Source organism: Antechinus flavipes, chromosome 4, assembly GCF_016432865.1.
Source record: "Antechinus flavipes isolate AdamAnt ecotype Samford, QLD, Australia chromosome 4, AdamAnt_v2, whole genome shotgun sequence".
In the NCBI taxonomy this organism is placed as follows: Eukaryota; Metazoa; Chordata; class Mammalia; order Dasyuromorphia; family Dasyuridae; genus Antechinus; species Antechinus flavipes.
In genome coordinates, this window is record NC_067401.1 from 147860191 (window position 1) to 147882821 (window position 22631).

A 22631-nucleotide genomic window follows, 5' to 3' on the forward strand; every position below is an offset into this window, starting at 1 on the left:
GGGAGCCTGGATTGAGTATGGGTGAATCCTCTGGGAGGATTCATACTCTCACTTTCCCCCTCTTCTCCAAAGTTGAGTCCTTGTCTTGATCCCAACATTTCCCAGCTCAGAAATTGCTTCCTGTGGCATGGTCTGCCAAGTGTGGAGGATTGTGGGACACCACTTGTCCTCTGGGCAACCCTTAATTTTTGCAGTCTAGTACCAGACTGAGCACTCTCAATGAAAAATGTTGAATAAAACTGTGGGTTGTGGTTTGGACCAAAGAAGAAAGCCAGTCTGCGCCTTTCTCATCTTATGTACCTCGGACTCCTGGGCAGAATCAAATTCTCAGGCACAACCCCTGTGCTCCGGAGAGCAGGACCACAGGGCTTTGGGCTGTTAGGTGGCTACTTTCAGCTCTAAAAATTGCTCAGCTCTATGAGTAACTTTCCTACTCCCAAACACTTAATTCCTCTTTTAGCACCAGGACTCCTAAAGTCCTGGACTCAGAGTTGGAGCCTAGCTGCCAGGACTATTGCTGCCCAAGCTAACATCACAGTGCTGCTTCCATTATCTGGTGGGTGGGTTATCTGTAGACTTATAACCCCACCAACTTGGATTAGAAGCCCAATCTGAGGATTCATGCCATAGGAGATTGACCCCGTGAGTCAGGACGAGACAAGAGCTGTCCTGCCATAGTAAATAAAATACACTATACCTTATCAGCCTTTTTTAAGGCTGGCTGTTTAACAACTGACATCCAGGGCCAGAAAGAGAAGCTATCAGACTTCTTGTTTCCCATTGGCACTTTGTCACCATCATTAAGAATCCCTCCAACTTGTATGAACAGGCAGTGGAGGAAATCAGTTATCAATAGTCATGAAAAAATGGTCTAAATCATTCTTGTTTAAAGAAATATGTATTAAGGGAACTGAGTTATCACTACCCAGCAGATGTGACAAAGGAAAATGACAAATGCGGGAGGGGATGTGGAAAAAAAGGACACTAAATGTACTATTGAATTTAATTGGAACTGATCTATTCTGGAGAATAACTTGAAACTGCCTAAAATGCTACAAAACTACATTTTACACAGTGATTTCACTTATTAGGTCTGTATCCCAAAGACATCAAAAGAAAACGGACCCAACTGCAAAAATATAACAGCTCTTTGTGGCAAAAATTCAGAAGCTTGGGGGAATGCCCATCAATTGTGGAATGACTAGCAAATTGTGAGATATTACTGTGATGGAGTACTATTGTACTGTACGAAATGGAAAGACTAAAAATGATGTAAAGTGAAATGAGCAAAACGAGAATACTGTTCACAGTAACAGCAAGATTGTAACAGTGGTGAACTATAAAAGAGAATGCAATGATCCAAGATAATTCCAAGAGACTCATGACAAATGTACTGGTTTTTTTTTTTTTAATTGGGGTTTTTTGTTTGGGTTTGGGTCTGGGTTTTATTTTTGTTTTTTAGTAACATGCTAAGATGGAAATATGTTTGCATGACATGTCTTGCAGTAGTATGGACCTTCAGGTCACTCTCCCTCAAGATCAGTGACCAGCTCACTGACCCCCTTCAAATACTCAGGCTCCCCAATTCTTGTACCACTTAGATGCCTCAGGCATCAGTTTGCCTCACCCTCACAAACACTTGGTCCCGTTAGCCTCCTCCCTCAGCATCAGAAATACTATCCCAGGTAACTTCACCGTATTTGGTTCCCAGTATGTTTTGCCAAGTGGAGAAGCAGCTGAGAGGGCCGCCGGAGGAGAAAGTCGGCCTTGGGTGGGGCTGGGCTTGAGAACAAAGAGACAGCTCCCTTCCCCTTTCTGGGTGTGGCCGGGTATCACCTTTGTGGAATGTCAACTTTCGGGCTGGGCCGCCTGCAAATCTCCCAGGCACGTTCCCCACGTGGTAGGTAAAGTGGGAACACATTCATTCCGGTAGGGAAGGAGGCTTTCCTTCTGCAGTCCTGGGGCTCTGGGGAGCCTTGGGGGGGGAGGGGGCTCGCTCCTGGAATACCTGGAGGTCAGGGCCGGCCTCCCCCTCTCCTAGGCCGGCCTCCGACTGTCTGATCTCAAGGGGACTTCTTCCCGCAGGCTCGCCTAACACACCCACCTACACCTGGGGTAGTGGGGCTCGACCTTGCAGCCCAGTGCCTCCTACGAGGCCGGCTTCTGACTCCTAGAAGGGGGAGGGACAGTCCAGAGGGAGGGATCCAGACAGGAGGAAGAAGGGGACCTGGGCACCCAGCCTTTAGCCTCCTGCATGGTGAAACCCAGGAAGGCCCTTTGACTTCCTTTCCTCTTCTTCCTCTCCCCGCCTCCCTTTCACCAAGCACTTCCAGCCTTACCCCACCGAGAGAGGTGGTGGTACCCTGAGCAATTCTGCCCAGCCCCGTGTTACAGCCTGGTCTCCCCCATCAGGGGGGCAGCGAGGAGCCAGCCGACATGGCCACACCCCACTCTCAGCCTTTACGGAGGCTGCCTCTCATGCGCCAGGCCGTCAAGATGAAACGCCAGAAGGCCAAGGGTCTTCTGCTGGAAACCCCTCCTCAAACTGACCAAGAGGTATGAAAAATTGTAGGGCAAGAGGCTAGCTAAGGGTGGGAGGGACGTGGGGCCTTGTGCGAGACCAGGGCCCTGGCTCAGATGTAGAGGATGCCCTGACCCCCAATCTCCAAGCTCCAAGAAGCAGTACTGGGGGGCTGCTCTTCCAGGGGGTGGCCGGCCAGCAGAGGGGAGCTTTCTCTGCCACTCCCTAGTGAGGAAGGTTGAGAGAAGGGCAGGGCTAGAGCTGGGCTCCCAATGGAGGGATGCTCCATTGATACTTTCCAAAACCTAGGCCCCTAATTCCCCTCCCTGGTAGCTGCAAGGGGGCCCTGCCAGACTGCAAGCCCCTCCCAGCTCCCGGCCAGAAGGCTCTCCTTGCCCAGCGCCTTCCAGCCGCAGTTCCTGAGAGGGGGCAGTGCCCTGGAGAAGAAGGGGCTTGAAACTGGCCCCCTCCCTCGGGGCATCCCTCTCGCCACCCTCCTCCCTCCGCTCCCACAGCTCCCATGGCTCACACTGCTCTCTGAAGGAGGCCTCACGCTTCCGCTGCTGATGTGTGTGTAGGGGAGCACTTGAGGTTAGATAAGCGATGCGGTTTCCTCTGGGGGGAGGCCGAGGGGAGAAAGGGGAACCAGGCCCAGGAAAACGGGCACGTACCTCCAGCTTCTCTGGAGCCCAGCTGAGGGCAGGCAGCCCGGAGCCCATGGAGACTGTGCCTCTGCAAGGCCTGGGCCACGGCCGGGCGGGCCAAGAGGTAGCCGGCTCCTCTCCCCTGCCTTGGGCTCTGGCCCTGTCCTGGTGGGGAGAGACGGGGCCATCCGAGGGGGGAGGAAGCAAAAGCAGCGGCCGAGGAGCACTAGGACCTCCCGCCCCTTCTGCCTCTCTCTGCCGCCCCTGGCAGCTGCTCCCTGCCCACCACTTCTCCCGGTGTCCGGGAGCCGCTGACATCCTTGGATAGCACGGGGTGGACTCTGGGGCTGGCTCTTGCCCTAGCACAGAGTTCACCTGGTGAGTCTTCCTGTCCTTCTTCCCTAGATGGATCCCCCATCTCATCACTTCTCCCCAGAGGAGGTAAGAGAAACCATAGGGCTTCCGGAAGCCCTTCTGTGCTAGAGGTGGAGGTGGAGGGCATGGGTGGAATCCTAGGAAAGTCCATTAGGGGGGCTTAGCCCCCGGGTTCTGAACCCCTTCACTTTGCTAGGGTTAGGGTTAGGGTCCCTATTCTGGGCAATGGCAGTGGCAGGCAGTGGAGCTAGAACACAGGATGGGGGTTGGAGGGGCTACGTTGGAAAGCATGTTCTGGGCTAGTTGGACCGGGCCCTCAGGAATCATGTCGGGGGGAACCAGGGACCTCAGCCACCGGTGGGGGGGGGGGCATCTGAACTGTTCGCTCGGTACTTGTAGAAGGCCCTGCTCTATGAGGAAGCTCTCTATACGGTCCTGCACCGGATAGGCCAACCTGAGCCTAAACATGTAGCAGAAGCCGCCGAGCTGCTGAGCTATCTACAGGAGGTAAGACATAAAACCCATTGTCCGTCCCTCTGTCCCTGCTTCTCCCTCCATCCTCCTGCGCTGCCCCCTCCTGCCTTGGAACTTGTACATCATGTCACCAGAGTGAAATGATACAGACTCAAGGCCCTTCTTCCTTCTAATCTCCTTTCATGGCTAATTCTCTGCCCCCCCCCATCCTCCTCCTCCCCTTCTTCCTTCTCTCTCTGTCTTTGTTGCTCTCTCTTTTCTTTGTCTCTCTATCTCTCTGCCTCTCTCTGCCTCTCTCTCTCTTTGTCCATCTCTGCCTCTGTCTCTCTCTTTTCTCTCTGTCTCTCTCTCTGTGTCTCTTTTCTCTCTTTGTCTTTCTTCTCTCTCTCTCTCTGTCTCTATCTCTCTTTTCTCTCTGTCTCTGTCTTTGTCTCTCTGTCTCGCCATCTCTCTGTCTCTCTGTCTCTCCATCTTCTCATCTCCTCTGGCCAACTTCTTCTGACTCTCTAGGCCTTTCACATGACGCCCGAGGTACATCAACAGCTGTTCCGAAAAGTTCAGGATCTTGAGGTAAGGGAGGCAAGGGGGTGGGAAAGATGAAACCCAGGGCCTGGAGGAGAGGGGCTGGTAACTCCAGCCATTTCTGGTCTCAGCCTCTCCCTCTCACCCTCTCCTTTCAGAAACCTTTGTTTTGTCTGAAAGTGACAGTAAAGCAGGCCAAAGGCATTCTTGGAAAGGATGTCAGTGGTGAGTCCAGAAGGGGAGCCTTTTATGGGGTCTAGGATACTTTCCAAATAGGATGGGAGGGGATTCTGTCCAAGCCCTTCTTCCAAAACTGTATGAAACCTCAAACCAAGAAAGTTATCTCTGCTTCTCTCGACCAGTTACCAGGTCCCTACACTCCTGGTTTCATCTCTCACTTCTTTTTGGCCATCTTGAGTTTTCCTGCTCTCTACTCTCACCCCAACCCCCATCCCAGAAAGAGCTGGAGAGACCAGATCTCTGATTTTAAATTAGGGATGAGGAAGAACCAAGCTTAATGGCTGAGTTTCTCTCCCTTTCTTCTCACTCCCTTCCTTCCTTCTCTTCATCTCTCCTTACCTGGTAACAGGGTACAGTGATCCCTACTGTCTGCTGGGCATTATTGAGCATGGGATGACCATGGCAGAAAATGGCCCAGGGCCAAATCGGCGACGGCAGAAGGCCGTAGTGAAGAACACAATCCCTGAAGACCAGACCCACAGGACTCAGGTCATCAGTCAGACGCTCAGTCCTGAGTGGGATGAGACTTTTTTCCTGTAAGTATCTCTCTTCTTTTCCCCAAATTCCCATGTTGAACCGAGGTTGCCATAACTCCAGCCAGGGGTTCTATTCTCTCCTCTCATCTAATTATTTGGGGTGGGGGAATAAAAGCAGCTGCAGGCTACACTTCAGAGGTAGCTCTATATGGCTACCAAGCTGGTCAGACAGCAACTATGCTAGTGGTATATGGACTGGTATTATATGGAATGTTCAGAGTACAGGATAAAGGAAAAACCTAATCCCTGCCCTCGAGAATCTTAGTCATATACAGACAATTCAGACATAGATACCAAGTGCCTTAGTGGGTGTGGGTATGGTTGGGCGGTTCTTATCTAAATGCCATGAGTGAGTTGTGGAGATAAATTTGGATTCAATGTAAGGAAAAACTTCCTAATGTAGAGTAGGAGATCTCAAGAGGTAGTGGGTTGGCCCTTATTGGAATACTTACTTCAGGCAAAGTCTGTACTGTTAGGGTTGATGCAGAGAGGAATCTTGTGTATTCCCTACTGTGCTAGATGGCCTTTGAGAAGCCTTTTAGCTGAAAATCTATGATTCTGTCAGTAGGTTGGAGAAAAGGTTGAGTAAATCCAGGAAGGCTTCCCATAAGAGGCAGGCTTGATCCTCGATTTTAGGGAAGGGAAGGAGTTACAGCTTGGGCAAAGATTCAGAGATGGGAGAAAGAGAAACAGACAAGAAAGCAGTTTTGTTTTGTTTTCTTTTCAGAAAAAAAAAAAGAATATAAACTAGAGGAGAGATGGAGATTAGTGCAGATAGGCAGAATGGGATCTTTCACTCCACTTTCCCTTCACCCACAAAACTGCCCTCTCTGTCTCACAGGGAATTTGAAGATATAACCACTGCCAGTTTCCATTTGGATATGTGGTACGTACAGGGGCTGAGCTCTGCCATGTTCTCCTGGTTGCAGAGGGAGATTGAATCTACTACCAAATACTGTACACAGTATCTCAGATTTGAAATGATCCTCATCTAATCTAAGTTATATTTGACCAAGAATTCCTTCCATGCACGACCAACAAATCACTGTCTTGGCTGTTGCTGTTCAGCAGTTTTTCAGTTGTGTCTAACTCTTCATGACCCTCTTTGGGGTTTTCTTGGCAAAGACACAGGAGTGCTTTGCCATTTCCTTCTCCAGCTCATTTTACAGAGGAGAAAATTGAGGCAGACAGGGTTAAGTGACTTGCTCAGAATCGCACAGTAAGTGTCTGAGGCCAGATTTGAACTCAAGGAGATGAATGAGCCTGCCCGACTCCAGGCTGTGCCACCTAGCTGCCCCAGATTGGCACCTAGCCTTCTTTAAAAAAAATCCTGGTTGGGGTTCAAGGCCCTTCCAGGGTTGTGGGTTGTTTTTTTTTACTTCTAGGATTGTTACACTTTACATCCTCCCACATTCTCTTCAATCCAAGGACATTGGCCCACTTGTTGCTCATACAAGACAATCCAATTTCATATTCTGGGCATTTTTCCTGTCTTTTTTCCTGGTTTCCTCCAACCCCAACTAAAACACCACCTTCTACAAGAAAGCTTTGCTGATTCCACCTTAATTCTAGGGCCTTCCTTTTGTAGACGATTTCCAATTTATCCTGTCTATATCTTTTTTGTATAGAGTTGGTTGCATGTTTTCTCTTCCATTAGACTGTGAATGCCTGAAGAACAAAGACTCTCTTTTACCTTTCTTTGTTTCCCCAACATTTAGTGTAGTACCTGGCATATAGTAGGCACTTAAATGCTCGTGGAGCAATTGAAGAGTCCACTCTTACAGAAGATAGTCCTCTTTCCTTTAGATACATCTAATTGTCAGGAAGACTTTCCTTAAATCAAGACCAGCTCTTTCTCTGCAGCTCTTGCGCTATTTCTATTTTGAGAACATTAATACAAGACCAATTTTTCTTCTCTAAAATTACTAATAATTGAAAGTAGTCATCATGTAAGATGGTCTTCCTCCTGAAATCCCTCTTGTGGATTATCTCTGAATTGTGCTTAAAATGCAGTGTACAGATTTGAATCCAGTATCCACTATGGTTGGACCAGAGCAGAATATTATTATTTCTCTTGTTGTGGACAATCTCTTTCAGTGCAGCCTAAGATCAACTGAGCCATATGTTAACTCTTATTGAGCTTGTAAGTCACTAAAATTCCCAGGTCTTTTTCACAAGGAGTATTATTTAGCTACACCTTCCCCAGCTTGTACTTGTGAAGTTGTTTTTAAATTCATTTGTAAGTCCAAGGCGATCTCAATAAATTTTGGATAGTAAGTGCCATCTGCATCCAGAAAAAGAACTATGGAGATTGAATGTAAATCAACACATGCTATGTTCACTTCTTTTTTCTGGTTTTTTTTTCTCTCCCGTGTTTTTTCCCTTTTGTTCTGATTTTTCTTGCCCAACATGATTCATAAAGAAATGTGTATTTTTTAAAAAAGGACAAAAAAATTTCATATGTAGGACGTCATCCCTACCTGTAAACTGCAGGTACAGACTACTGTTCTTATCCATTGGAGTCTTTCTGACTCTGTCATTCAATGTTATGACTATTCCTCATAGTTTCATGGTATCTGCAAATAAAGAGATGATGCTTTTATAAGCATCCCTCATCCCAATAGAGCTGAGGTCCTTCCTAGCTCTAAAACCTCTGATGCTATGACCTTCCTCTCTCCATAAGGGATGCAGACCAGGTGGAGTCTGTGAGGCAGAAACTGGGGGAGCTGACAGATTTGCATGGTCTCCGGAGGTAAGGGCCCCATGACACATAAGGAGGGAACACAGCAAGGGCCTGAGCATGGGGAAGAAGGGCAGAGGCTTCTCTGGGGCAGGAGGGAGGGGGAGAGCCTGCCTGCTCCTACTCTCGCACCAGCCTCAGCTAAGGACCTTTGAAGGGGCCATCCTTGGGTCTCAAGACCTAGACTGAATTTGTCTCATCTGAGCCTCCTTGGCCCAGCCTATCCAGCTCCTTCCTCACTGGGCTTCCCTCTCTGCCTCAGGATCTTCAAGGAAGCGCGGAAGGACAAGGGACAGGATGACTTCCTGGGGAATGTGGTCCTGAGGCTGCAGGTAAGGTAGAAAAAGGGGAGATGAATGGGAAGGAGGGAAAGAAGAGGATTTAAAGATCAGAGTGGTTCGGTCCAGCCTGAAGGTAGATAAGAGGCTGATATATGAAGATGGGTGTAGGTAGCTACCAGGTCCCAGGAGAGATTCCCTTAAAGGACTTGGTTACCTATCAGCTTCCGTCACTCTGTACTCACATCCATGTCCCCTTTTCCACATGCATATCTTTAAGTCATCTGGCACCAGGTGTCCATGCCAAGGGATAGGACATGTCCATATATTCCCTTGTCTACCTGTGGAGCCATAACTAGGGTAGGACGACTGGAGTTGTGTCCTAAGGCACTGTTATTCACATGTGTGGTCCTCTTCCTGAAGTCAGTTCTCCAGCCAGTCACCTCAAGGTCACTCCTTTTTAGGGGTCCCACTACTTGCATTGCTATGTTCTCCGCTTCCAACTGCCCTTCACTCCCTCCACCCCCAACTGAATTTAGAATTCCTAGTTGGCCACTTACCCATTTATGCTTTTTCATGTCTGTCTGTGCCCTTGCATAGGACCTGCACTGCCGGGAAGATCAGTGGTACCCCCTGGAGCCCCGCACAGAGACCTATCCAGACCGAGGGCAGTGCCACCTGCAATTTCTGCTCATTCACAAGCGGGTAAGTGGGCAGGTGGATCAGCACCAGAATCAGAGCTCGTTGGAGTTGGACCCAACCTCCGTCGTCCTTCCTCTCTCTGGAGATCCACCTACAATGACCCAGTGGGGGATCGGCGCTTGGGGGGAGTGCCCAGGCCTGGGGATCAATCTTCCACAGCCTGGTCTCTGTTGTAGAGAGCCACCACTGCCAGCCGTACCCACCCCAGCTACACTGTGCACCGCCACCTACTCCAGCAGTTGGTCTCTCATGAGGTCACGCAGCACCAGGTACCCATGGAAGGGGAGAGGGATGAGTTAGGGGACAGGGGAGGGACCCGGGCAGCCAGGGCGGAGAGGGTTAGGTCTGGGACATCCCAGCACATCTGGGTCTGCTGGCAGAGCAGCTTCAGAACAAGGTCCCCCACACCTTCCTTCTTGCTTTCCAGGCTGGTAGCACTTCTTGGGATGGAGAACTGAGTCCCCAGGCATCCACCATCCTCTTCCTCCACGCCACACAGAAAGACCTGTCTGAGTTCCACCAGTCTATGGCGTGAGTATTCCCGGGCTGTTCCCCAGCACCACAGAAGTCCAGGCACCAGGGCTGAGCCCAGAGGAGGGCTTTCTCCCCTTGTACTCCCTCCCTATGTCTGTACTCTTGGGGCTGGAAGATGACAGAGGACGTTAATGAGGGCCCAGCTTTATGCAAGGCTGATGGTGTCCCTATCTGATGTAGGCAGTGGCTGGCTTATAGCCGACTCTACCAGAGCCTGGAGTTCCCAGGGAGCTGCCTGCTGCACCCCATCACGGCCATCGAGTATCAGTGGATACAGGGAAGGCTGAAACCGGAGCAGGTAGGACTCACGAGATGGGAAGGGAGGAAGGAATATTGAGAAGATGAAGATCCCTTTATAGTCCTGTAGAAGAGAAGGTACTTAGGTCCCCCCCCCAAAATTGTGATGCCCTATACTAGTATCTCCCTCACTCTCTTGGATTAACTTTTTTGCCACCCCAAACTCCATAGCGGGAAGAACTGGCTGCCTCTTTCAACTCCCTCCTGACTTATGGACTTTCCCTGATCCGGAGGTTCCGATCTATATTCCCTCTCTCAGCCTCTGGCTCCCCAGCTCGTTTGCAGTCTCTTCTCAGGTAAGATGTCTCCTCTTCTTTCTTATTTCCATCTCAGTCTCCAGGACCTAAAACCCTATCTGTTTCCCTAGATTTGGAGTGGGCAAGGGGATCCCCTTTTTGAATTGAGGAGAGAGGTAGTGAATGGAGAAGGAGAATGTGTTAGATTGGGGGTGTTCTAAGGGCTTGAAACATAAATATTGTGTGTAAAGATTTGGACTAAGGGCCAAGAAGGAAGATGAGACATTTGGGCAAGGGGTATACATACATCCTTCTCCTTCCCACCCTAGGGTCCTGATACAAATGTGTAAGATGAAGGCATTTGGGGAGCTCTGTCCTAATGGGGCGCCCTTGTCTTCCTTGGTGACTGAGGTGCTGCGGGTATGTCACTTCCCCTGTCCCCCATCTCCTGATCTGATGTGAGGTTGGGATGCCCATAGCTATCCAGTCACTGACCGCTGGCCATGTTTCTATTTGGGTAGACTGACCCCTGTGGCCCAAGGAGTATTTGGGTCCTCTTTCCAACTTCTGGCTTTCCCAGCCTCTGGGGGTCTCCAGGGATTTCTTTCCCAAGTCCCTGAGACAGCTACTGATGAGTTTAACCCTCCTCCCACAGACAGGCACCCTCGAATGGTTCCATCTGAAGCAGCAGCATCATCAGCCCATGGTCCAGGTGAAAGGGGATGGGGACATGGGATCAAAAGGTTGGGAGGCGTTTATTGTAATAAAGAGGTTTGAGGGTTTTCCCCATGATTGATTTACTCATTTTTCTTCTCTCAACCCATATTCCCTTCTAGGACATGCAAGAAATGTGCAAGGCCATATTGAGCCTGGTCCTAGATGTCAGTGGGGATCTGCATCAGTGTCAGAGAACCTGGAACAAAATCTTCAACAAGTGAGAGATGGCCAGAAAGGGACTTTGGGGTCTGGGCTGAGAGAGAGCTTGGCTTGGTGGGCTGGCTTCAGGGGACCGAGGAGGGGAGACAGAGGGAGAAAAGGGGCACCTGAGCTGAAGAGATTGAGAGCTTGTGGCTTAGGCTGTAAGAATTGGGAGCTAGAAGATGAGGTTCTTGATTGCAAGCTGAAAAGTGGAAGTTGGAAATCTGGAAGATCAGAAAATTCAGGAATAGCGATCTGGGGCCCAGAGCGATTACTAGGTTATGAGGGGATTTGACCCAGAGTCCCCAAACTTGAAGAGTTTATGGCACATCTTCAGTAGCTATGTCTAAATGAGTTGGTCTCATACTGATCAAATTCTGTTCCTCCCCTCCACATCCCAGCTCAGCCCAATAAACCCTATAGTGACTGTATCCCAAACACTTCTTGGCAGAGTCCCACTTTCCTGATGGGACTAAGATTTCTGTCTCTTTCTCACATCCCAGTTAAAGCATCTCTACCTTTCCCTCTGCCTCTGTGAATTTGTCTTTAAAAATCTGAGTATGAATTTCGTGTTGCTCTCCCTCCTTCACCTTCCCCCTCCCACATATCTTCAAAAGCTTGCCCATCCATCTAAATTGCTGATTATGGCTCTCTGGGGAACCCAAGTTTAGGGGAAGTAAGAAGAGTTGATCTTAGAACCCAAGCTGGGTCAAGATAGTAGTCTAATGTATTGACTTAAATTAATTAAATTACATATGATAATTAAATACATATGATAGAGATAAAGCTTTAAAATTTATGCTTTTGTCTTTGTTATGATAAGGAAGCAACTGTCATAATCATTGAAATAGATCCAGGAATTGCATGTTCTTTGCTTTGTTATTAAAGTACATTTATGTGGGGAAGAAAAAAAGAACCCAGGCTGGGGCAGGGGAAAGAGCATTAGGTAAGTGCGCTCATCCTAACCTTCTCCTCTGATTCCTTCTCTCTAGTACTCTGAAGATTGATCTTTTCTCCATGGCTTTCTCGGAGCTGCAGAAGCTTGTGAGCCCCTTCTCTGGAACTTCATTCTCCCTTTTCCCTTGGTGCCAAAAGAGACTCTGGAAAAGGATCTAATATACAGCACTTTCTGTATGGCGGGCACTATGCCAAGCATTTTATAAATACCTTGTTTGGTCCTCACAACAACCTGGGAGATAGTTATTATCATTATTTCCCTTTTACAGCTGAGGGAACTGAGACAGACAGAGATTAAGTGACTTGGCCTCCATCACACAGCTAGGAGTCTGAGGTCAGGTCTTCCCAACGCCACGTGCAGCGCTCCATCCACTGCAGCAGCTAGCTGCCTGAGACCAGAGATGCTACTGGGCCCTGGGATGCTATTGTTGTCTGACCTAACCCCGTGCCAGGGCACTGCCCTGGGCATTCCTGACCCATAGTTCTTTCTCTGCAGGTGGCCCAGAGGGTAAAGGAACACATGGAGATGGTGGGCAGTGTCGTGAATCCAGAGATGGGCGAGAGCTTATTCCAGCTCTACCTTAGCCTCAAGGAGCTCTATCAGCTGGTCCCCCCTCCTTCTGAGAGGTACTTATGCCAAGTGGGAAGAAGGGATGGAGAGAGAGGAAAATACTTAGAACTTGGTTTAGCTAGGTTGTCTTTGGGAGAGCAGCTGTCTGGGGAAAATCACGGGGAGGCAGATAGGAGCCGTGGGCACTAAGCTACTCAGCTGCCCAAGGTGGTTACCTTGGGTTCATTCTTCCTTGGATCTGCACCCACCTGTCTCTTTTCCCAGGGATGGAATCCTGGATCTGGATGGCTTCCACAAATGGTTCCTCCCCACCATCCCTGCCTGGCTGCTGAAGACTTATAGTGTGGCATTGGCTCGGCTACAGCGGGCAGTGCAGATGGATCAGGTAAGGTCTGAGAGTGGGCACAGGTCACTCCCCTTACACTGATTCTCCCCCAGTGGGGACAATCTAAATGCTTATTCCCTGTCGCCTACAGAGAAGAACTTTCAGACATAATTCTCATTTCTCTGCCAAATGTCACCCATGGTAAATTTGGAATCAACTGAGGAATCTCTCCTTAAATTATTAATAATAATACCAACTCATTTATGCAGTACTTTAAAATTTACAAGATGCTTAAAATAGATTATTTATTTTGATCCTCATAACAACCATTTGAGATTGATGCAGTCATACCCATGTAATAGATAGGAAAACTGATATTTGTAGACAGTTTACTGAGTTTTCTAGAGAAGAATTTGAACCATGGCCTCCCCACTCCTGGTCTACATTGATTATTTCATGGCATCTTCTTTCTTCTCCTTCCTCCCCTCCAAGCTGGTCCCTCTGGGTGAGCCAATCAAACACAGTACATCTGCCGTGGATCTGTCCACATGCTTTGCCCAGATTAGCCACACTGCTCGACAACTGGATTGGCCTGACCCCGAAGTTGCCTTTATGATCACAGTCAAGTTTGTTGAGGTATGTAGTCGGGGAGAGCCTCGTGCCATTTTCCAAATATTCCTGAACCACCCATTTTCTTCTTCATTTCCCTCTTTAAGTATTTTCTTCATTACCTTCGTTCCTTGAACAAATCTTCAGAAATTCTCATACTCCTCAAAATACTCTATTCCTGCTCTTCCTCCCAAGCATCCTCACACTGCTCCAAAGTCCAATGTCGCCAATGATCTCTTGTGCCCCTTGAAATCTCTCCTCCCATGCGCTCCCCACAGGAGCCATGTTTCCTTAATTCCCTTTCCCTTCTCTAATGACCTTTTCTCCATCCCCAGGATACCTGTAAGCTGGCTCTGGTATACTGCAGCCTAATCAAAGCTCGAGCCAAGGAACTCTCTGTCCACCAGAAAGACCAGGGACAAGCAGCTAATATGGTAAGAAGCTAGTTTTGATGGGGTGATGTTGGGGAAATATATGGGAGTTGGGGAAGAAGGAGGACATAGGGTGTCTGGGGGAGGAGGCAAGTGGGGGAATGTCTGGTGTGATCCATTTATCTCGGGCACTACCAGGGGCAGGGGCAGAGGGCAGAGGGCAGGGTAAGGGTCAGTTCTGTGGGACAAACTGAGTCAAGTTCTTGCCCTAGCTATGTGTGGTGGTGAATAACATGGAACAGCTCCGGCTGGTGGTACTGAAGCTCCCTACCCAGCTGGCATGGAAGGACCTAGAACAGTGGGCAGGGGCCATCTTGGAGCCAGAACAGCTGCAGCATACACTCCACGCCCAGCTGAAGGGTGCCCTGACTGGCCTGGACCATGAGATTCGCAGTGGGGTTCGGACCCTAGCTGAGCAGGTACCTAACGCAACTACCTTGGCGTGGTCCCTCTGAAACTCCCCTTGTTCTGGACCTCATTTTGACCATGATCCTCAAGCTGCCTTGGTGACCTCATTGTAGATGACTCCTAACATGTCTCTGTCCTGTCTGGATCTCAGCCAGCAACCCTGTCCCTCCTATGCCTTGTCTCCTCACCCACTTCCTGATCTCTTTGTGGTTGGCAGTTGGAGGCTGGCATTTCCAGACACATCCAGAAAATCGTGGGCACCAGTGAAAACACCGTGCCTGTAGATGTGAGTGAGCCCCTTGGTTTGTGGTTTTTTAGGGGAGCATGGGGGCATTGACTAGAGTCTTTATGGGGGTGAGAATTTCAAAGAATCATAGGACTGAAAACTAGAGGAGACCATAGAGATCTAGTCCAGTCTCTCCTCCTTATTGTACAAGGGAATTGAGACCCAAATCAGTTTAAATAATTTGCCCAAAGGCAGTTAGATGGCTCAGGGGATGGAGCATTAGGAGGACCTGAGTTTGAATTCAGCCTGTGATGCTGGGCAAATCACTTAACCCTGATTTATCTCAAAAAACAAACAAAAAAACCCAAAATTGCCCAAATCACCTAGTAGCAAAGACTAGACTGAAATTCAATTTTTTCCCTCTCAGGCAGAAATGCCTCCAACCATTCATCCATGGATAAATTGCCTTCTCTCCCTGGCCTCAGTGATTCTATATAGCCTGTATTCTGTGGTTCTGGAATTAAAGGCCAGACCAGGCTGGTGGGTTAGGCCCTCGGATCTCTGAGGGGAAATAACTCTCTTCTCTTTTTGTTTCCTAGGCCATCTTACCTCTGATGAAGTTCTTAGAGTCTGAGCTTCGTTACATGAACAGGAACTTGGTGCAGGAAAACTTTAACAGGTTTGGATTTATCCCTCAATCCCCACAGCAGCATAGAACAGACCTTATCTCTCTCTGACACAACAGCTTTTCAGATGCCCAAAGATATCTCCTTTCCCAGGTTTTACCCTCTCCGGGTTAAATTTTGCCAGTCCCCTCAAGTGATCCTCCTCAGATAGGATCTTTGGAGTCCTCTCTGTCCTCCACAGGCACAAGTTTGTCAATATTCTCCCTAAAATGTATCCTCCCAACTCTCCAAGCTGACATAAAGAATCATGGAATCCAATGTCCCTGAATCTAGATTCTGTATCTTTATTAATGCAGTTTAAAATAGCATTAGGTTTTTTTGGTTCCATTTAGTTGGCAGCTTGCTCTGTGAGGATGCAGAGTGAGGATGCTTATGTCAAGGTTTTGATCAGTTATATGTATTTCTGCCAAGTCAGGAATCTTGATCCTATATTTATTCAACTGAATTTTGGGACTTTTCCATTCACCCCAATCAAATTTTCACTTGTTAATTTGATTCTTTGTATCAAGCTATCCTCCCAACTCTCTGTCATCTGAAATTTGATTAATCTATCTTCTATGTCTTCATCCAAGGCACTAATAAAAAATATTTAGTGAAGCAAGTCCCTTTAAGAATTCCCTTCTGCACCCTTCTTCCTACCCATTCCTAATATTAAACTCTTTCCTAAGAGGGCCCCTATTCTCAACCTCCCACTTAAAGTAGGTGAGGGTCAGGAGAATAGAGTAGAAACAGAGAAAGCAGTAACCTATTAGTGCTAAGCACTGCGAAGTGCTGGGGATGCAATGACAAAAATTAAGCATCCCTGCTCTCAAGGAGCTTATATTCTATGGAGTAGAACATTAGACACTCAAAAGACAAAATTGATTCAGAGTAATTTAGTGAGGGTGGGAAAGCACTAGCAACTCTGGGAACCAGAACAGGAAGTAGGAAGTAGATCTTGAATTTTGAGGGAAGCCAGAGGAGGAGGGTGAGTATTCCAGGTAAATTCCACTGTCACTGAAGGAAATGGTTACATACAGAGAGTAGCAAATAGGCTAATCTGACTAAAATTAGGTAGAAACTGTGAAGGAGAGTCAGTAAGCCTGGAAAAATAAGGAGGAACCAAATTGTAGAGCGCTTTAAATTTCAGTTGCGTTTATATTTTATCTCCTGGGGGTTTCTTGAGCAGGGGGATGACATACTGAGACCTGTGCTTTGCATCTTTATGTAGAGGATAGAGTGAAAGGAGTGGTGAAGGCAGGATATCAGTTAGGTTAAAGCAATAATCTAGGCAAGATACAATGTATAGCTCTGAAGAAGGGTGGTAGCAGTATGACTGGAGAGGAATATAATACAAGAGACATTGTGGAGGTACCTAAGTGGCGCACTGGAAAGAGCACTGGCCCTGGACTCAGGAGCTCAAATGTGATCTCAGATACTTAATAGCTATGTGACTCCGAGCAAGCCACTTAATCTTGACTGGAGGGAAAGCCAGAGCGAGAAAGCATGAGAACCAGAACAAGAGAGCAAGAGCGAGAGAGTGAGAGCAAGAAAGAGAGAGCGAGAGTGAGAGCAGAGAGAGAGAAACAGATTGTGGCCCTTGAAGACTGACTGGATATGAGGAATGAAAGAGAAGATGAGTTGAAAATTACTAGAGATTAAGGACCTAGATAACTGGAAAGGGAAATCTGGAAGAGGAAATAGCTTTGGAGAAAAAAAAATGAGTTTCGTTCATCTGGCTTTTGCTCTCCTCTGGGTGTCCAGTCTCCTGTCACTGCTCTGGACTCATACCCTCAGCGTGCTCACCCAAACAGCTGCGGCCCAGCGGAATTCAGTCCCTACCTCCCAAAAACTGAAAATTGCTCTGCAGGTATGAGGAGGGAGGGAAAGGGGAGGGGACTGAACATTATCAGTGGGAAGGGAATTAGAGAGAAGATAGGCAGGAAGGAAATGTCCGGAGTGTGACTGTGATTATCTCAATGCCTAGAACCTAGAGCTCTGTTTTTATGCTGAGGGTTGCGGCCTGAGCCCTGAAGTCCTTCACACACCATCTTTGCAGGTAAGGACCCTGTGGAGGGATGGAGAGACTGGGGAGAGAGACAGGTATCTGTGCCTAGGACTCTGTTTCTGACTGTGCCTTACATTTGATTTTGCCCCTCACTATATCCCCTTTCTTACTATGGCCCCCATCTGACTGTCCCAGCCTCCTGTCTGCTTGTGCCTGCTGACTGGGACCTGTATTTGCCCCCTGCTGTGCTCTTCTCTCCCACTATGGTCATCCGACTATCAGTATTTCTCTCTTTTGTCTCCATGGGTTTCCCTGCCTGTAAGATGAAGCATTAGATGACCTTTCCATTCTTTATTCATTTCATGGTCTATTATGACCTCCAGGATCTTCAGAGGAAGCTAGAACTGCAGGCATCTTCCACTCAGGAGCTCATTCAGAGATATTTCAGCAACCGCATCCAGCAACAGGTGAGGCGAATTCTCTTTGCTTGCCTCAACCTCGCGCAGGCTACTGGGGAGGCCTTTGGGATGCAGTAATAGCTGTCAGGACAAAAGGTTGTCCCGTCTGTCTTGAATGCACGGTCTTGGGAAATACAGGCATTTGAATTGGCCTGAAATGCGCCCTTTTCCCAAGCTCCCAGCACCATCTCCACCCTGTCCCAAGGGAGTAGGTTTCTGCTTGCCCCTTATAGCCTCCCCCACCTAGCCCAGGACTGAGCCCTGGAGGGGCCCCTCTCCTCACTACCTGTGCTGTCCCCTCACCTGCCACAGCTCATCCCCGCTTCCTCCCTCCCAAAGGCAGATACCACATCGGAGGAGTTTGGGGCCATCACCATCAAGGCCTCCTACCGACTCTCGGAACAGAAGCTCCGGATCGAGGTGCTCAGCGCCTCCAACCTGCTACCCCTGGACTCCAATGGTGAGCGGGAACGCAGGGCCAGGCACAGGGAGGACCGTGTGTTCCCTTGGGCTTCTTAAACAACAATGACCAAGATTTATTAAGTACTTACTGCATTCCAGAGACCTGTGCTAGTGCCTTGAGAAAACACAAGATTTCAATAAGACACAGCCCCCAACCTCATGGAGTCTTCAGTCTAGAGGAAGATAAGATAAAAATATGCTTCATTATTTCAAGGGCCTATGGTTTCATCAGCATAGAAATTTGATTTTTAAAAAAGTATGAAGAGTAAATTCAAAGTCTTATACTTCACATTGAAAAAACAGGACAGCTCATGAGATCCATAGGTTCAGAGCTGGAAAAAACCTGGGCGGGATAGAGAGGACTTTGGGATAGCTCCCCTCCCTAAAGTCCAACCTCTTCATTTTAGAGATGAGGAAATTAAGGCCCAAAGAGATCAAACCATAGGCAAAATTTGAACTCAGATCCTTGATTAGATGTCAACTTGTCCAAAAAAGATACAGGGATTTGAATGGACTCCAAGCTTAGAGTCAGTAGTATGATGTGGCAGCTAACCCCCTCTCTCCTCCCCCCCCCTAAAGTAATCTCTAGTTAATAAGGGAGGCACCTTGTTGTTGTTTAACCCTTCCTGGCCCCATTTGGGGGTTTCTGGGCAAATACTGGAGGGGGTTACAGATGAGGAAATGGAAGCAAACAGGGTGAGGTGACTTGCCCAGCTAGGAAGAGGTCAGATCTGATCTGAACCCCTCCTCCTCACTGCAGGGATGACCCTCTCCATCCACTGCACTGAAGGGGTAGCTCCTAGGAATAAGGAAGTCATATCCTTCTCGGCAGCTAGGTGGCGCAGTGGATGAGCAGCGAGCCTGGCGTACAGAGGACCTGAGTGCAAGTCCAGCCTTGGATGTTTATGAGCTGTGTGATCCTGGGCAAATCCTTTCACCCTGTTTGCCTCACTTTCCTCATTTGTAAAATGAGTGGAGACAGGAACTGGTGAACCGCTCCTGTGTCTTTACCGAGGAAACTCCCAGTGGGGCCACAGAGAGGTGGATGACTGACCAGCAGTATCCTCCTGTCCCCGTCCTGGTCAGCCCCCCGCCGTGTGCCGGGCTCACTTCTGGACACAGTGTTTGCTTAAGAAAGATATTAATAAGCTGGAAGGTGTCCAGAGGATGGCAACCAGGCTTGAGAAGGGCCCTAAGACTATGTTTTATAAGAACTTCATTTAGAGAAGACCCAGGGTGGGGGATGAGGAGGTGAGGAAGGGCATACTTATACACTCAGTACTTGACGTCTGGTCATTGTTCCATTTGAGGGCAGGGAATGCAAAGGAGTGGATTCAGTTTGTCAGAAAAAAAACCAAAAAACCTCCCTACAATTGGAGCTGTCTGGGAGGAAGAGATTGGCTCTAGAGGCAGTGGGCACCCCCTCACTGGAGGTCTTCAAGCAGATGCTCTGACGCCGTCAGGTGTACTACGCTGGGGATTTCCTCTGCAGGGACTAGTCAGACTCTGAGGTCCCTTCCACGCATAAAATCCAGTGATTCTGTGACCCCTCTTCTTCTGAAGTGGATCCCAACCTTTCTAACACTCTTCTAGAATTGTTTTAACCAAAACCCCAAACCCAAACGCCCTCCTGCAGCCAAGCTGGTGAGTGATCTGATTTTGGATCACAAAAATACAAGGTGTTTCTAGGCCTAGCCTTGAAGCCTTTCCAGGCTGGTACAGGATCCTTCAGAGCTTGGCCTTCACTGGCGAGCCTTGTAGAACCCCTGCTGTGCTAAACAGCAGTCTGTAGCACAAACAGACACAGTTAACCCGGATATACAATATTCTATAACTCCATTAGTGAACTACAAAGCAAAGTGCCAAGTGGAGTTTGGGGAAAAAAGTCATTCTTGTTCAGAGAGGAAAGTGAAAATCAGGGAAAGGCATGCCATTTGAATTGAGTTTCAGTTTTTATTTTTGGGGGGAGACAGTCAAGGTGCCTAAGCTCACATAGTAAGTGCCCATTTTCTGAGGTTGAATTTGAACTCAGGTCTTCCAGACTCCAGGCTGGTGCACTATTTGCTGTACTACCTAGCTGAATTGGGCTTAAAAGGTGAAGCGGACAGACTTTCCAGGCATAGGGAACAGAAGTGGGCTTTGTTTTATTTTTGGCTGAGGAGGGGCCTCTCTTTCCTGGAGGGCCCAGGTATTTTGCTCTCTTACGGCAGCCGGACATAATTCTCCATGGACACTGGGACAGTCCCAGCTAAATGTGTGTTTGTGTGCAAAGTGAGCTGGCCTTGTGGCAGGTTGAGGGGAGAGGACAGAGGTGATCCTTCTCCCATCCCCTCGCTTCCTCTGTCCATCTCCCCAGGCACCAGCGATCCCTTTGTCCAGCTGACCCTGGAACCAAGACACGGGTTTGCAGAGGTGGCCCCTCGGGAGACGCAGAAGTTCAAAAAGGAGCTGCACCCCCTGTTTGATGAAGCCTTTGAGTTGTGAGTCATGGCCCTTCCTTAGTACTTTGCATCCCAACTGTGCTTGATGGGCTCTCCTTCCCCAGACCTAGATCAGCTCTTTAGCCTTCCTAGAACCTAACTACTCTCCAGATGCTGGGCTGTTTTGGGATCCCTCCACCATGGGTCCCTTTTTAGGGAAACAAGCTCAGGGTTTCTCTCTCATATGGTTGGTCCTGACTTTGAGGCAAGAGAGGGAGTCTGGGGTGGTAAAAGGGGAGAGGCTCTGGGATAGTGAGCATGAGTGAAGTTTGTAGTTCTGAGGTTCCCATTGCTGAAAGGGGGGAATATCTCACACCTTGAATTCACTGCACCATCTATTGAATGACTGAATGAAGGAACAGTAATCTAACTTAAAAAGTCTTAAGAGATAAAGGGTTAAAACTTCTCCATGTCTGGAGACACCTTTTCAGGTTTCATTTGCTTGGAAGGGTTGAATTCCCATTTTAAGGGGAAAAAAGGTTTAGGGGTTCACTCACATGTGGCTGGTCTTCAGCTTGGTGTCTCCGGAGTCATGCCAGAAGGAAGGGAATTGTCTCTTGCTCACGGTCCTGGACCACGATAGGCTGGGGACTGATGACCTGGAAGGAGAAGCTTTCCTCCCACTTAATACCATCTTCGGACTCTCTGGGGACAATTCTGGCCAGGTGCCTCAGACACGTTTGCCTCTCACCTACCCTGCCTCTAATGGTATGCTATCTGCTGGGAGAAAGGGCTCCTGGGCTGTGGGAGTCCCGGGACGGGGCTAGGAGGAAGGCCATGAGGAGGTGGGAGGCTATTTGTGCTGCAGGATGGTCAGTACCTTGGCAGGGGGCCCTGAGGCCCTGACAAGAAATAAGAACAGAAAGATTTCTAACTCCTCCCACTTTTCTATCTTTTTTCCCAGGGGACCCCATTCTGCAGCTGCTGGACCTCAGAAAGGGTGATCGGGAAGCTCAGGCTTTTGTTAAACTCCGGAGGCAGCGGGCCAAACAGGCTGAGCGTTTGGGGCGGTAAAAGTGGATGGAGCCTGTCTGGGAGCCCAGGGGCTGAGCTAGTTCTGGGATTTTTCCCTCATCTCCTACCAGGACAGATACTCTTAATCCAGCTCCTCAGTTCCTGCGTGATTAGGGGCTGACACTGACGCTATAGGAGTTCAGAATGGCACAATCTAGAAGTCCATCATGGTAATGACTAGGTGTGTGTGTAGTGCAACCCCATCCCTGGGCATCCTTAGGCCATCATGCCCCGGTCACATCCTGGTTTTTTCCTCTGGGGTCCCCAAGAGGAATGGCTAACAACTGTCCTCTGCTTGGAGACATTCTTTAAAACCAGGGAAACATTTTGGGGTAGAAATGAGGAGGGGAAAGACCAGAATCTGTACTAGATCCTTAGCCTTTCTCACAGAAAAAAAAATGTTCTGGTTAAACTTAATTCCAACAGTCATGGTCAGAGTCAGAGAATGTCAGAGCTAGGAGGGTTCTCAGGGACCATGTAATCTAACCCCTTCACTTTACAGAAAAGGAAACTGAGGCTCAAAAAAGGGTAACATGTCCACAGTAAATGGCAGAGACAAGTCAGTGATGTAACTCTGAGCTCAGTGTCCAAACCTCCTCCTACTTGCTTAGCTCCTAAAGTATAGAACACTCATTAGTCTCATTGGACCTTTGTTCCCTTATGCACAGAAGACTGGGAAGGAGGGACTGACATTGAGGGGGAAGGAGAATGCTGCTTTGGATATACAATTGGGGCTAATCCTGGGCAAGAGAATAGGGAAGAGATAACTGAGACCTGAACCCTGTCTCTGAGGCTCAGTGAGTAGACAGGGCTCTGTGATGCGATGAGGGGATTATTCCTGGTCTCCTGAAAGTTCCCAGACCCTAGGGCCTGAGTCAGAAGAGTAACAGGAACGCAGCTGCTGATTGACAAATCAATTTAGAAGTCCAGATTCCTCTTTCCCACATTCAACATTGGTTTTTTTAGCAAAACAATAAAAATATATCGTTCTCTTAGAAAA

The 22631-nt window shown here is 48.5% G+C and overlaps 1 protein-coding gene across 3 annotated transcripts; it reads left to right on the top strand.

The window, feature by feature from the left end:
* The first annotated feature begins 23 nt into the window (after nucleotides 1–23).
* Nucleotides 24–22631, top strand: UNC13D (unc-13 homolog D). 3 transcript variants are annotated; one of them, XM_051995062.1, is made up of 33 exons: nucleotides 24–1900; nucleotides 2325–2556; nucleotides 3571–3606; nucleotides 3940–4047; nucleotides 4525–4584; nucleotides 4695–4761; nucleotides 5126–5312; nucleotides 6154–6198; nucleotides 7996–8064; nucleotides 8315–8384; nucleotides 8931–9035; nucleotides 9209–9301; nucleotides 9460–9563; nucleotides 9747–9864; nucleotides 10035–10159; nucleotides 10429–10519; nucleotides 10755–10811; nucleotides 10936–11033; nucleotides 12010–12061; nucleotides 12471–12601; nucleotides 12810–12930; nucleotides 13363–13506; nucleotides 13815–13913; nucleotides 14123–14329; nucleotides 14536–14604; nucleotides 15144–15223; nucleotides 16974–17079; nucleotides 17197–17268; nucleotides 17601–17684; nucleotides 18015–18135; nucleotides 20494–20617; nucleotides 21132–21325; nucleotides 21522–22631. In XM_051995062.1, exons 2-33 carry the CDS (start codon nucleotides 2437–2439, stop codon nucleotides 21629–21631), a joined length of 3267 nt encoding a protein of 1088 aa, XP_051851022.1. In that variant the 5' UTR covers nucleotides 24–1900; nucleotides 2325–2436; the 3' UTR covers nucleotides 21632–22631. The 3 variants fall into 3 exon arrangements, with proteins under 3 accessions (XP_051851022.1, XP_051851023.1, XP_051851021.1); XM_051995063.1 differs by lacking the exons at nucleotides 24–1900; nucleotides 2325–2556 and adding an exon at nucleotides 2930–3112; XM_051995061.1 differs by lacking the exons at nucleotides 24–1900; nucleotides 2325–2556 and adding an exon at nucleotides 3119–3289.

Excerpts from the sequence above, each read along its gene's own strand:
- UNC13D (XM_051995061.1), top strand. The coding sequence starts at position 3,125 with ATGCGGTTTCCTCTGGGGGGAGGCCGAGGGGAGAAAGGGGAACCAGGC. Across the intron at positions 8,385-8,930 it reads ATGTGGTCCTGAGGCTGCAG|GACCTGCACTGCCGGGAAGA; the intron begins GTAAGGTAGAAA and ends GCCCTTGCATAG. Across the intron at positions 17,080-17,196 it reads AACTGAAAATTGCTCTGCAG|AACCTAGAGCTCTGTTTTTA; the intron begins GTATGAGGAGGG and ends CTCAATGCCTAG.